Here is a 15,592-nt window from a genome sequence, read left to right on the forward strand (position 1 = left end):
CTGGCCCCAGGGCGGCACAGACACCGGGTGAACGCCAGCTCCCCCTCCCCTAGGCCCCGGGAGCCTGCGGGGCGAGGCCGGCCACCCCGCGCGCCTGGCCGGGCGAGGAGGCCCTGAGCTCCAGCCAGAGCCCGCACGGGCGGGGACCGGGCTTAGAGGCCACGGCGCCAGCTCGCTCGCCGGCTCCCAGCGCGGCGACAGCAGCTTGGGTGGGCATAGCTCCCATGGCCAGGAAGAGCCTCCGCCCCCCGTCCCCAGCCGACCCAGGGACCGGCACCCCCCGGGCCAGGAGCGGGACACCCCCCTGGCTCCCTCCGCCCTGCCCCAGCCCCCACCCCCCGCTGGGCCGGCCCGGGAGAGGACACCCGCTCGCCAGGACAGCAAGGCCGCGGCCTCCCCACCGAACCCCGCAACCCCGCCCGCCCCTCCCGCCAGCCGCCCTGTCGCCGGGACCCTCGCCCCAGCACTCCCCGCCCCACACGGGCGGAGGGGTGGAGAGGCCGGGAGGGGCCACCGCGGCGGGGCTTCCCCCCCCCCAGCGCCGTACCTGGGGCTGCCGGAGCTCGCAGGGCTCACGGGGTGGGGGCGGGGCCAGCTCTTAAAGGGCCAAGAACCCCTCGAGCTCCTCACCAGCGGGCCTTAAAGGGCCAGAGTCCCGCGGGCTGCTAGCTCCCGGAGGACTATCTCTGCCCGGCCCCGGCCCGGGCGAGCCGCTCGAGTCCCTCCCGCCGCCCGCGGGGCAAGGGCGGGTCGCTGCCTGGCCTCCCTGCAGCAGGCGACATGCCGATGCAGCTGGAGCTGCGCCCGGGCGGCTTCAGTTCTTCAGGTGCAGCCATGGGGGCGGCGCTGGCGCTTCCCCGTGTCACCGCCCGCCGCCGGGCGCCGTCCCCTCGGTCGCTGCATGACCACCGGGCTCGCTCCGCCTTTCTCCCGTAGCTCTGGGGCCGGTTCCCGAGGCCGGCGCTCCCGCGCTCGCCCAACACCGGTGGCGGAGAGGACGGGCATGCCAGCACGGGCTTTGCCAGTCCCTGCTGCCCGCCGCTGGAGCGAAGAGGTGTGTAGATGGTACGTGCATATACTGCACAATACGCATAATGTTATAATGCAGCATTAAAACTACATCACAGAGTCAATAAATATGTTGCATAGATTCAGAGCAGCAGGTCTGCCGCGGCGTTCACTGCTCACCGGTCCCTCACTGTCCCGTTCACGGCTCATCTCAGTTGAGCTGCAGAGGCGGGTAAGCGATTTCTGCGCCGGCGGTCAGTGCAGCCCGCCTGCTGCAGGCTGCAGGGCTCTGGCGCGAGCCTCGTTAAACGCTCCTGGAGAACGGGAGGTTCTCGTAGTATCTGTGAATAGCACACATTCATCTGGCTGACAGACTGCTATTGTATTATTTGCTTGGGGATTACTAAAATGTTGCAGCTTGCAGTAAGAGGTTAAAAGTGCCTGCATTTATCTGAAAAGTATGTGATGGCTTCAGATAAGCCACAGAAATGTCAACTCCTTTACAGTTTTCATCCTTCTACACGTGTGATTCCAAAGGAAGAGCAAAACACCTGGAAAATCAGAGCTCATTTATGTATAGCCTCTAAAAGAACAGGAAAAGGAGAAAGAGGAGTTTGCATGGTGTGTGTACAGCCTCCTGTGACATTAGGGTGCTAAAAATAAATTGTTTTCAGAATCAAATCACATCTTCTCCTTTTCAAAAGGAATATGCTCCTCTGCAGAGTTCCCTCCAGACTTCCCAGATGCAGTTTATCTATCTAAAAATTGATATCTGGTGCTGGTTTAGACACTATTCTTTGTCAGCCAGTTTTCTTGACTGCTGTCCTTACAGCTTTGAAAGGCACATATCTACAGCCAGTTCTGTGCTAGCAAGTATTATAGCTCAACAGAAGCAAATCTTTAAAGTGATAGAGTTGGGGATGGAAATCCAACATCTGCACCAAACATGTTTGGGGAGCTTTAGTTTGGATTATGTCTTCCCTGGTCCCATGGACTGCACACCAATTAGTGGTTGAAATGAATGAGGTGTGCTCCTATGTACAGCACATCTACTAGCTTAGTACCACCTGAAAGGAATCTAGTTTGCACACCAAGACTGTTCTGCAGCACAAACCAAAGCCCAGCAAGCAGGGATTACTGGGAGATTCGCTCTGAAAGCACACTTCAGACATTCATTCAGGCACTGATGTGGAAGCGCTCTATATCTGGCAGGCAGCTGCATTAAGATGGCAACACTTGAAAAGACATTTACATAACCATGCTTACACATGGAGACCCAGGCTGCACACACTCTGTAACACCGGCACAATACATTCCACTCTTCCAGATGTCTGTCTTATGATATTGCTCCCTACTTGCCTGTAAACTGTAGTCATCCTAGGACTGTAAGTGCACTAACTCGACCCTTCCAGAATGAAGACCCTGCAATGACAAACAAAACTCACCCACTATTACCAAATACCAATCCTTTATAGGCTCAGTGTGAGCAAGGGTTAGCAAGAGCACTTGAAGAGAGAGACAGAGAGAGGAGGCTTTTGGGAAGAATCCTGAATTACTTTCAAGAAGAACAGATGGACAGTGATTAGGAAAGCTTATTAGGAAAGATTATGGACAGCTCCTAGGAAAAACAATAGACTGCACGAAGACATGGAGAAGGAGAGTGTGGGCATTGAGATAAGGCATGGGCAGAAATCCAAAAGCCATTACAGACTGAGCAGTGAAGAAGTCAAGATGAAGCACTTTTGATTTATAAACATTTGTATTAGGGTCTTGGAGTATGCCCATGACACCAGCCATGACACCGTGATAGCAGTCCAGCCTGGCCTACTGGTTCAGGACAGGGATTCTGAAAGACTGCTCTGTAAAAAAAGTCCCCATAGCCTCCCTTCTTCACTCTGAGCAGCAAGAACAGGCCCCATAGGAATGCATCCAGGGTCATCGCTGCTGCCTGCAGGGACAAGACACACTAAAGAAAATTATATCCTCTCCTTTCTTCCCCTCTTTCTCTTCTCCTGGGAAAACAGTTTCTTTTCCGTGTCTCTTGGCTGCCTTCAGGCTCACTAAGACTCTTGCAAAGCAGTGCTCATCATTGAACCAGTTCCAACATTAACCAATCCTTTGATCTACTGAAAATGCCATGGTATCATTTGCACCAGTCTGAAGACATCCAGTAGGAGGCCTTCAGAAAGCATCTTCCATGGCTCACTCACAGTCTGCCATTGCCTAAGAGTGAGGCATGGGTCCCCCTCCACCTGAAGGTACAGAAAGAGACCTTGCAGAGTGAGAATTTCTAGGTCTTAGAGCCAGAGCAACAGAAACAGAAGGAAAAGTTCGATGGCCCCATTTATCTCTTACAGTCCCAAAAGACAGTGATGCAACTAATGGAATCAGAAGTGGCAGTGGTGGCTGAACATCCAGCACAACCACAGCTTTAGTTGTTGATGGACAAGTATCCTGCTGAAGCCACAAATATTTCTGTTTGCAGGTAGAAAGCAAAGGGTCTGATCTAAAGTCAGTAGGAAAAGGAGCAAAGTCAATGGACCCTTGCATGGGAAGTGTAAATTTTTTTGTCAGTAAGAACTGAAATATCAGGGAGCCTCAATAACTTTTAGAGAGGTGAGAAAAGCAAATTGTACAGTTCCTGAAAAGGCTATTCCAGGCTCTGCACGCTTCAGCCAGTCTGAGTCTGATGATAGCCAGAAATCTGCTGAAGGTCCTGGGCCTGATGGGGACCAGTGACAAAATGGAGGTCTCTGCCTAGCTATTCTCCATCCTAACTTTGTGAAATTCATTATTTCTTTCCAAGTGCAGAACTTTGCACATGCTTTTATTAAATGAGGTTCTACTCTTTCAGGCCATTTCTCCCATTGATCAACATCATTTGAATAGTAATTTTGTCTTCCAAATACATTGCAACCCCTCTCACATTAGTGTTGTCTGCAAATTTAATAGTCACACTTTCTAGTCCATTGCATAAATCACTGAAGAAACTATTAATACCACACTGAGAACAGATCTCTGCAGGACTCCTTCTCGATACTTTTCCCCAGATAGACAGTGTACCACTTGAAAACCAATCTTACAGTTTTCTAATCAGCATCAGAGCCTCCTAACAGCGATTTCAGTAGATCCAGTTTCCCATGTTTTCTAGCTTGTTTGTAAGACTGTCAGATGAAACAGAATAAAAACCCTTACTGAAGCCAAAATATATAACATCTGCTGTTACTTACTATCCACAAGGCCTGTTGTCTATCATGAAAGATTGGTTTGACTCGATTTCTTTTTTTGGCAAATGGAAAATGAGAGTTGTATACTTAGTGTTTATTTGTTCCAGTATCACAGGGGGAGACAGTAAAGTCACACTGGCTGGCCAGTAATTCCTCAGATCTTTTTTCTGTTTTTGAGTAGCCAATATATTTGGCCTTTTCCAGTCTTCTGAACCTCTCCATCCTCTTGACATCTCAAAGACAACTGCCAGTGGGTCTGATGTTGCTTCAGCCAGTTCTCCAACCATCACAGGATGGATTTCATCAAGCCTAACTGGTCTGAAAGCATTGACTTTGCCTAAGTGCTTAGAAATCTAGAATTAATTTTTACCCACTTGTCATTGGTGCTATTTAAGGTATTCACCTAGCCACCATCACAGTGAAGACAAGTGAAAAATACCTGCAACTTCTTGGTGTCTTTGGTCGATTTTCCATTTCACTGACCAGAAGGCCAGTCCTTTTACTGGTCTTCCCCTCACTGCCCATGTAATGACAGGCACTATTGATGGGCTGATAGTTCTTTTCTTCTCCACCACAGATAAGGTAATTATTAATTTCCTCTTCGAAGTATTTTTGTGTGTACTTGAAGTCAGTTGCTATGTCTCCCTCAATTCCTTCTTCTTTAGACTACACACTGCAATTTTTTCAATCATCCTGCTTGGATGGCCCAGGTGAGTTGTTCCTCTTTGTGAGTTCTCTCCCCCACATTTGCCTCATTTGTAGCAGCGTGGTGTCCAAACTGGATGCTCAGTCCTGTGTCACTCGGTGCCGAGAGTGTTGGTTACAGTAGTACAGAGTTGACCTGACAGCCTATTTCACCTGACCTACAGACTACCCTTCTAGCCATACAAACTGGTATGACGTGTGCCTTTTTGCCAACAGCATGATGTTGATGTACATTCTGCTTGTTTCCAAGGAACATGATATTCTGTGACCTCTGACACCATCTGAAACTTTGCATTTGCAAAAGCAACAGAGGGTTTTTTGGCCCTGAATACTCCCCATCTTTGACATACTGATCCTTCGAACTTCAAAATCCTGAGTCTAATTTGTTCTGAGGTTTTTTTGTCTGAAACACATTGACCCATTTTCAAACAAAACCAAACAACCAAGGAAGAATCTGTGGTCCCACGGAGCGAGGATGACAGTCAGGAATGACTAGGCTCTGCTCTTGGATGCATCACTTCCCTGTGGTCTGATCTCAAAGAAATTACTTTGCCACCTCTGGCTCAGTCCCACCCTCGCAAAACAAAGACGAGGTTTCTTTGATTGCCTTTTTTTTTTTTAATAAAAGAGCTTTAGTGGCTGAGCAAAAGGAGCTGTGTGGATTAGCACCCTAAAATCTTGAAGGAGGGAAACGAGAGTACAAATGTACGGGGCCGGAATTCCAGCCCGGCAGAAGCGAGGCCTGGGCTCAGCCCAGAGAACACACAGGAAGGAGGCACCGTTCTCAGGGCGGCGCAGGCTAGGGCGCCGGGCCCCCACGGGCCGGACGTGCGGAGCGGCAGCTCTGCAGGGCCGCCTTCCCACGCAGCCCCCCTGGCTTCCCGCGCTCCGGGCCCGCCCCTCCCGCTGCCGCCGGTGGCGGGCGCGGCCGCCCGAGCACCTCCTCCGGCCGGCCGGGAGCCAATAAGCGGGGCGGCGGGCGGGCCACGTGGCGGCCCGCGGCGTGGCGGCGGCGCGGGGGGGTGCCGCAGAGCGTGGGGCCATGCCGCAGCACAGCACCCTGCTCCACCTGCTCGCCGGAGGGTGAGTGGCTCCGCGCGGGGCGGCTGGGGCCTGCCAGCCTCTGTCCCGGGACACGCGGGCAGGGGGGAACGAGGCTGCCTTGGGCGCGGAGCCTCGCCGGGCCCGCGGCCCGTCCTTCTCCCCCGGGTCGGCCCGGGCCCCGCTGCTACGGCCCTCTCTCTCCGGGGAGCTCCGAGCCCGTCCTCTGCTCCCGCCTGCTGCCAGGCCGGGGCCTCCCTCCGGCCGCCGCCCCGGCTCGTCCTCGCCGTGGCCTCTCGGCTGCCTGCCCGCCCCAGAGGAGCGAGGCCCGCGGCGGCGGCCCGCACCGCCTCTTCCCCGCGGGCGGGCCGGCCGCCGGTTGCGGCCACACTTTGCGCCGGGGACTGTGGGGCCGCACGTCCAGCAGCAGCTGCAAAAGAGCCGGGGGAGGGGGGACCCTGCCTTGCCCCACACCAGACACCGCCTGGGCCCCATAATCCTCACCCGCGCTTTCTTTGCGGTGCCAGGATCAAATGTAGGCTCATCGGAATGGCACAGCCATAGCGCCGGGGTGAATGTATGGCTCTGCACTTTGGGAAGAAGGGGAGCCTCCCTGTGAATCACGGGAGCCTTCACCTGGCGTTTCATCCAGCATGAGTTTACCGGCCGGGGGTGGGGCGAGGGAAGCGGTATGCAGGACGGGGGAATGAGAGGTGCCATGAGGCCTCTTCAGTGGAGCAAACGGTGGAGTATCCTTGGCTTTGGCAGGGCAGCCAACTCTCCATCAGTGCGTGGCGGAGATTCCTGCATCTGTTCTCTGACTTTATATAGCGTGGCTGATTCTGGTGAGTCAGGTGTTTGGAGCAGGATCCCAGCAGTGCCTCTGAATTCACAGCGTGCCCTCAAGTCCCTTCTGACGCGGTTTCACCCTTCCTCTCTTTTAAGGAACATTTATCATTTAAGTCTCAAAACAAGGAGCTTTAAGTTTATGATGTCCTAAAGCAGAAGATACTGTGGTCCTTCGGACTTTGAGTAACTGCAAAACTCCCTTGCCTAGACAGCCACCTAATCCCTTTCCAACTTCCACCAGCCTGTTGGAGTCCGTGTGACAGTGAGGTCCATGCTATAGCATGTGCAATAAAGTACAGAATTTAATTGCTTTTATTTACTGCATTTCCAGTTTTTGCAGCTAATGCAGTTGTTGTGCTATGTCAATCTTTGTTTATATGTACTTGCCCTCTGTGTTCCCAGTGTTATTTTGTATATGTTATTCTCTTTCATTAATTTATCCTTTGAACTACATAGTCACTGATTCTTAGCCTTTCTTAATATATTTTTTCATATTTCTTAGCTTTCTTCTTAAGCTTTTCCTCATCCTCATTTTCCATTTTGATTCCTGAAAAAACATGAGTTTGACTAGTGACAGGAGTGTCACTAGTGGGAGCTTCATTAGTCTGTATCCTGTCCTCGCTCATTAAGCAGTAATCCTTGAATTACAATTAATTAAAACCCATTAAAAGTTCAGGTTATTGCTTCAGTATATAGTTAATATTATTATTTTACCTAATGAGACAGATCTCATTGATGAAGGAACAGTTCTTCACTTTATCTTGTAGTATGAGAACTGGGGACCACCAGATGAAACTTGGGAGAGGTTTGTTCAAAACTAATGCAAGAATATAGCTCTCAACACAGTGTGCAGTTAAACTGGGGGACTCCTGGCTACAGGATATTAGAAGGTAGAAGTTTTTTATGTGTCCGGAAAGCATTCTAAAAATATTAATTAAAAAAAAAGAAGTGTTGAAGGCTATTAAATGCAATGCAACATTTCTGGCTGAGGAAATCTCTGAGCTGAAAATTGCAGGAAGCTGGGAGAGTGTTCTGGAGATGAGTATTTCTCCTACTCTTCCATAGATGATCTTTATTCACTTGTCTCCTAGGTGGAATCCTGGTTTAACTGCAGATTTGTGTGACCTAGCATCGCTGCTATTATGAAGATCTTCAAGCCATCTCAATTTTTGGCTAGCCTAAGTAAGGGCTAAAATGTGAATTACCAGTAAACCTTGTCACCTCTGTGCATGTTCTCATACACTTTTCAGATCATTGAAAAAATGTTAACAGTGTTTTTTGTATTTCTTTCAACTGATCCTCTTTTTCTGCCACCTCAAACTTTCCAGTTTTCCTTTTGAAATGTGAAAGCAAGATCTAGAAGCAAGTACTGTTTTCTAAGGTAAAATTACCTACCTTCTTCAATTAGCTCTTTTTGCCACTGCTTTGCTCTGAGAGTACATGTTGTACTGGTTGTCAGTTGCTGCTCTTCATCATATTTTGCAGGAATTGCTTTTGTTCCTGCTTTTAGAGTAATGACTTCAGGGTTTTGGTTTTGTTAAACCAGTCTGTTTAAGCCCAGCATAAGGACCGACGGTGACTGCTCAGTTCCAGGTGTTTTTTTGTTACTTGCTAGTTGTTGCAGCTTTGTTCAGTATTGTTACAATCTTTTATCACCCATGGATTTTATCAAGAGTGAAATGTTACCTTGTGTCTGCTGGTGGAAAAACTGAAAACTGTTAGGTCTAGTCTAGAAGTGATTTTCCTAGACTCTTGCTGGACCACTGCTGTTGATTCTTTACTGACAACTGGTATCAGGACAGGGAAAGAGTGGGGCTCATATTTTTTTCTTCTTTTTGAGATTTTGTGGTCTGATTTTAATCTATTTAGCATCTATGCTGTATACAGAGTGCTAAGGCTCTAAGTGTGTTTTTGTGAGACAGCAAGCTCACTTTTTGCAAAACTGAAGTATGTTACATCTTCATAGTTGCTTTTGTGAGTCCAGCTTTTTTTTGGTAAGTTACATTAAAAAAAACAATATAGCCCCACGTCCTATTAGTACAAAGTGTCTTTTAAGTCTATAGTGACCTGATTTTCTGATTCCCTTCTGGCATGAATCTCAGGTCATATAACCATATAACCTTAGCAGCATAAATCATTACAAAGGCACCTTTTTTTTAGTCCTGGTAGACATTAGCACTCTTCTAGGCCAGTATATTTCCCCAATCCCCTAACATTTCTTAAGCATTTAAATTTGTAGGTATGGTCTCAGTTAGCTATTTTTAATATCCATGGCCATGGGTTTTTTGTGCCTACTGATTTTAAAATGTTTGTTCTGAGTAGATTTTGTTCAATCTTGGCTTCATTAGCATTGGACTGAAAAATAGTTCATCTCGTTGTTATGAGAGTACATAATTTTCCATTTCTCCTGAAACAGAAGAATTTTGGAGACCTACGCCTTTCATACACTGTGAGCAGCTGCATCATCATGTAGCGTGTGATAAAGCATCATAGTTGAGATTTCATCTAGTTTTGAACAACTGGTACACCTTATTTCCTTAGCTTTGTTTAGTCAGTGTTCTTTGCTCCCTGAAAAATCTTTAGTCTTGCCACTGAGCCATAGTGGCTTAGAGGTCCCCCTTCACCTTGGACTCTCTTACTGCTGATTAAATGACCACCACACTGAGGAGTAACAATTTCTTTAACTCTTATTATTGCTTTTTAAATTTTTTGCTATTATCTATACGTATCAGTAGCTTGAGGAACTTGAATTCAGGCATTTTTATATATACTGGAAGCATGGGTTCAAATTCATATCCTGACCATGCTCACGTAGGGACTTTGTGAAGAAATGAGATATTATGAAAACATTACATAAAGTTGTGCCTCCTTATGCACTGTTAGGACAACATTTTAAAAAGTAGTTGCTTGGTATCCTGTTGTAGTGTTTGCTCAGCTTTTAAGTAAGAAGTTGAAACTGCTCTGTTCAGACTTCTTAGTCATCTTGATCTGTCACCATTGTACTCAATCTTCTCCTGAACTGGAAACTACACTTCTGGTCAAGAAAACAACAGGCCTGTAAGTATGGAGCCTGTATCAGACAAATTAGTAGAAACTATGGTAAAGAACAGGACTGTTGGACTCCTGAATTAATATGGTCTACATGAGAAGACTCAACATGGCTTTTGTAAAAGGAGGCTCTGCCTCATGCAACTCCTGGATCACTACATAGGCTGTCTTGATGTCCGTGCTTGATCAGCTTGTTCATCCGGAGAACCTGAGCCAGGACATTTACTGCTTTGCTTTGTGTTTTCTTCTGAACCCAAGCTAAGTTCTTTGGTCATGTTCTACCTAATCCCAGACTCCTACCACTCATCATATATCCTGAGGGAAACTGCTGCTGATCGGGTGCTCTGCAGGTCATCACCACTGCGTAGATCTGCAAAGGGCTTGACAAAGCAGCATGAGTGTAATGGAGTAGCATAATTGTTTGCTAGTTGCTGGCATCATTAGCTGCATAACCTTCCAGCTGCCAGATCTTCAGCTCTTGGACTTCACTGCAGTAGGCATCCATGTATTGTTGGTTTTTTTCCCCCTAACCTGCAGGCAGTAGTAAATGAAGCCCTAGGAGCAAAGGCTGTGAGAGCAATGTATGTGTGCGCTGAGCTGTATAGACTTTTTCAAAATAATTCTTCAGAACTCTAGCCATTTGCTGTCCTGTATATTTGTTGATACACCTGATTCTTCCCTGATATCTTGTAGTTCTTTGGTTGGCTTTTCTTTCTTTGGAGGAGAGATTTTTTTTTTTAAGCCTCCATCTCTTATGAAACAAATTAAGTTTGGCTGTAGCAGATATGAATAACTGTGTTCATCAAAGCCTCTTGCATGGCTTTTACATGCAAATTCATCTCAAAACAGTCTTTCAGGTACTGAGCATCCTCTAGAAGAATAGAATTGTCAGTCAAAGGATCTGAGGAGGCAGAAGCTGAGAACCAAATGTATTGGTTCTGATTTGTCCCTGGGTGGGAAAAAGGGGATACATGTTCTTTCAGCATTACTAGGTATGCAGCATTACTGAGCTGTGACTAGACTGATTGATGGTGACGGTTCATGAGTTCCAAAAATAGCTTCTGTCTGCTGAAGGTCAAGGTCCTCTTTTATTCAAGCTGGGGGTGAGCCTGGCTGTTGGCAGAAAATACAGATCTTGCTTACGGGGCCTTGCAACGGGTTATGGGTTGGAGACACAGGCAGGCTGAGGGGTGGGAGAGTTTTGTGCTGCCCTTCTCTGAGCCAGTGCTGCTGTGGGGAGGTGTGAGGCACGGTGCCTGGTGATCTTAGCAGAAGGCACTGCAGCAAGGTTGGGCAGCAGAAATGTTTGCTCTGGGAAATTCTGAATGCAAAGATCAGCAGCTTTGAGCTGAGGGACTGCTGAGTCCATAAGGATATGGACTTAGGACTGTTTGTCTCAAATACTGAGTGAGATTTCAGAGTGAGGCTGCCAAGAGATGTCCCAAGCTAAGCTGTTATTACGTTAATCAATGTCAGAGTAGGAGGTCATGTGTGATGCAGGCTGGGGGACCTAACCTCCTCTCCTAGAGGGAAGAAGTTATGGACAAGCAGGGTCATAATTATTGCCCTGTTCCTGTGGAGGGGTCATTCTTACATGTGCTGTTATGTCCTAAGATGTGGTGGCACAGCTGGAGCTATCCTGACTTGTCCCCTGGAAGTGGTGAAGACACGTCTACAGTCATCCCAACTGACACTGCGGCCCCTGTGCCTCTCAGAGATACAACTGCCGGGGATGAGTGTGAGGCTGATGAACCCCACCCCACCATCTCCTGGAGTAATCAAATTGCTGAGGTGAGTAGGATAGGGCAGTGTGCGTGTTAGCACCAGGAAGGTGAAGGTTTGGCCATCAGGTGGAGAAAAATGGCAGAAAGGGGTGGGGGGGAGAGAGAGAGAGATGGAAATACCATTTAAGCTGAGGCTCTGGAAACTGCAAGCACCGTAGAAAGTTTCATCAGAACACAAGTACGTCTGTTTCTCACAGTTGATCCATGCTTTGAACTCTGAGTCTGCAAGGCAGCTTTTGGGACTGTGAGAAATTTCTCAGCTTGTGGTTTGATGAGACCCAGAGTGGTGGTGTCAGCAAGAATAGGAAGAAATGACTGAAGGAGAGAGAAGTGGTTGGAGAGAAAATGAGAGTAGGGCAGAAAAAGGATAACACAGGAGATGATGAGAGAATGCTACAAGAAGTCCTGAATAACAAAGAATGAGGAGGAACAGGAGAGCTCCCAGCTTAGTTATTCTGCTGACTTCTCTGTTCATTTCCTTCTGTAGGGCCATTCTTGAGAAGGAAGGCATGCGATCCCTGTTCCGAGGTCTGGGTCCAAACCTTGTTGGGGTTGCTCCTTCCCGGTGAGTACTAATCCCTAAGGATAGCTCATGCTGTACACGTTTTAAAGGGCCTGCATGACAGCTATTGCTCTACATTCTGAAAACAGTTTGGGCCTTGTGCTTATTGTGCCACAGGACCCCTTCACACAGACCATTTTCTGATCATAGCTCTAAGATGAGATTATTACTGTGGGCCTAGTATAAATGGTATCTGATGTCACATTAGGCAAACCAGTGCTGGGAGTAAGAAAAATTGGAGTGAGACCATACAGCAGCGCTGTCTCTGCTCCTCATAGGTGAGCTTCTGTATTTCTATAACCTCTTCTGTATTTCTTTCCAACCAGGGCTATATATTTTGCTGCCTATTCTGGTGTTAAGGAGAGGCTCAATGCTGTCCTTGCACCGGAGTCCAAGAAAGTACACATGCTATCAGCAGCCTGTGCAGGTAAGCCTGTTCTGTCTCAAATCAGGGCCAAGGGGTCCTTCTGTCTCTAAGTGTAAACGGGCTTAATTCCTTCCCCATTGCTGCTCCCATCAGTCCTGCGCTCTCAAGTTTTCTCCTTCCACACCTGAAGCTTGGGTAACCAAAATGTTTTCTCACTCTTTGTTCTTCTTGGGCCCATCTCTTCAAGTCATGGATCTAGTCTATACCCCTTCAGCTGATACCAGGAAAAGAGCTCTATTCAGCTGTGAGAGGGGCAGTGTGTAATTTAGACCACTCATAGAATCATTTCTCTTGATACATCCCACTTCTCTAACAAATGCTTCCACACTTGCAAGTCTAGCCCGTTGTTTCTTGCCTCTTGGTAAGACCAGGGCTTGTAGTCGAGTTCTGTTGGAGGCAGAGGAGCTAATTGCCACTAGACAAAGGCTGGAATGGGGGAGGAGGAGAATCAAATAGTCTGCCCTAAATGTCTCTTGTCCCATGGGAGCTCAAGGTCATTCTCAAATTGCAAATGCGTGCAGCTTGCCAAGCAAGATTCAGAGAGCTGGTGGATGAGCACCTCCTCACAAACTATCAGTGTGATCCTGGTGCTCATGGCTGTCTTCCTTTTCTGTTCTTTAGGCATTACCTCTTCCACACTCACCAACCCTATCTGGTTAGTGAAAACCAGGATGCAGCTGGAAGCCAGGTAAGGCAGGCTAGCAATGCAAGCCACTCTGTGTCAAATCAGGACTGGTTTGGGGGTAGGGTTTGGTAGGGATCTGTGACTTGCCATCAGAACATAGGTTTTCAAGGCATGCTGGGGGAGAGTCATACAGTTGTGTTCACAACAGCATTTTAGGTCATTAGAGCAGTATGTGTTCTAACCCTCCCTGCTTTTTACAGGGTGAAGGGGAAGATGGCCAGCAGTGCTCTCCAATGTGCCATGCATGTGTACCGCACTGAAGGCCTTCGTGGATTTTACCGTGGTATCACTGCCTCCTATGCTGGAGTGTCAGAGACCATCATACACTTTGTCATCTATGAAGCACTGAAACAGCAGCTGAGAAACAGCCATCATTGCCTTTCCCCACCACTCACACTTGCACCAAACAGCCATGATTTCTTTGGACTAATGGGAGCTGCTGCTGTCTCCAAAACATGTGCTTCATGCATTGCATATCCACATGGTGAGTGGGTCCACTCTTCTTGCTTCTGTTCCCCTCAATGGGAGATGCCATGCCTGTAGGATGAATCTGCTAATATCACTTCCCTTTTTGTCTCTCCAGAGGTCATTCGAACACGGTTGCGAGAAGAAGGGTCACGATACTGTTCCTTTATACAGACTCTGCAGCTTGTGGTTCATGAAGAGGGACCCTTGGCTTTATACCGAGGGCTCCTGGCTCACTTGATCCGCCAGATCCCAAACACAGCTATCATGATGGCTACCTATGAACTCATTGTACATTTAGCCTCTTCCACCTTGTAAGGACACTGTGGCACCTGACTAAGGCTGCTGTAGAGATACAGGGACCTCATGGTCCTGAGACTTGGTCTTTTTCCATGCTCTGAGAGGTGGTGCTTTTCATCGTATACCAAAACTGGGTCAGGCATAGCATTCTGAGGTCGTAAGACTATTTTGTGCAAAGTTTTTGGCTCCAATGTGCACAATGTAGCCTTTCTTCTTTCTGGAGACTTGAATTATTCCAGTGCTTCAAGATGTCAGGGCACTGGTTTGACAGTGCCTGCTGTAAGCTCCCTGTTTGACACAAGGGCATGGAACTTGGGAGGGAGACAAAGGAGAAAGCGTAAGAGTATCTTTAGACAGCCTTAGCAAGCTCACTTGTTCTGGAGCCAGTAACAACCATATGTGGGCACAGTGGGCATGAAGACAGGCTAGAGCTGAGACATCTGAGAGAACTGCAGCAAGCGGAGATCTTGTGCTGAGACCTTTCATGCCCTCAGAGGGGCTCTTCCACTCTCACCTACTGTGCTTCCTTCCTGCCCCTAAGGAGGATTTCTCAACCTTGGCTGCCAGCAAAGGTCCCACTGCAGACTCTTCCTTTGGGTCCTTAACATGTTGCAGCCATTGCCCTGAGACGTGTCAGGCAGCTGACAGCCTCTTTTCATCTTGCAAGGTCTGAATAATCAGATCAAGTAGATAAAGGGAAGAAGCACAACCTGCTACAAAGCACTACCCTAACAACTCATGCTACTGGACTCATAGCCATGCTTTGACAGTATCTGTTGTGTTTCAATTCCCAACAGAAAGAGGAGGACACCTCCTTCCCTCAGAAGTGCTGGGGCTGTTCTGCTACAAGCTGGAACCCCTGGTGTGAAAAATACTCTTTTATGCTGGTAAAGAAAGTGGGTCACATGAAAAGATGGATGAAGCCTGTTTCAATTGATGATACACTAAGTGTATGGGAAGAGCCTTACTTTTTTTCTGTAATCAAGAATTCAGTCTACTGCATGTGTTACACTTGCCTGTGACAGGCTTGGATGCCTTCTGTTCCTTTGTGGGTTCCTAGCCCCATGTCCTGGGGAGGGCTACTCTGTTTACAGAGTATTTTGACTCTCAGAAAGGAAGGGGAGTAGAGTCAGGGGTGATGTGTTTTTCTTGTTCCAACACATACACTAAAAAATGTAACCCTTCCCCAAGATAAGGCAGTAATTTCAGTAAATACATGCTCTGGACAATCTCCAGTCTCACATTAGAAGCTACACTGACTATTCCTTTCCCTGCTTGTAGTGGAAAAACTGCAGAAGCCCTGATCATTTTATTTGAAATCCATTTATTTTAAAATCCACTTTGTTTCCTCATCCTTCTTACCTTCATTCATTTAGTTTAGGAGTATCGACAATTTTACAAAGCGACACAAGCTGCAGTGGTTTGTTTTTTTTTTTGCATGAAACAAGAATAAACCTCAAACGACAACATTGAAAAAATATACAATATATA

General features: G+C 47.7%; 1 protein-coding gene across 1 annotated transcript; it reads left to right on the plus strand.

Annotated features, from left to right (window-relative positions):
- Positions 1–5,982: 5,982 nt before the first annotated feature.
- On the plus strand, positions 5,983–14,119 carry LOC309403383 (solute carrier family 25 member 36-like; the record flags this gene model as incomplete). The annotated part of the gene is made up of 7 exons (XM_081997492.1): positions 5,983–6,023; positions 11,493–11,669; positions 12,150–12,227; positions 12,551–12,651; positions 13,273–13,339; positions 13,537–13,820; positions 13,920–14,119. 7 exons carry the CDS (start codon positions 5,983–5,985, stop codon positions 14,117–14,119), a joined length of 948 nt encoding a protein of 315 aa, XP_081853618.1.
- Between the last annotated feature and the right edge of the window lie 1,473 nt (positions 14,120–15,592).

The sequence above is a fragment of the Phaethon aethereus genome (genome assembly GCF_964289735.1).
Source record: "Phaethon aethereus genome assembly, chromosome: 1".
In the NCBI taxonomy this organism is placed as follows: Eukaryota; Metazoa; Chordata; class Aves; order Phaethontiformes; family Phaethontidae; genus Phaethon; species Phaethon aethereus.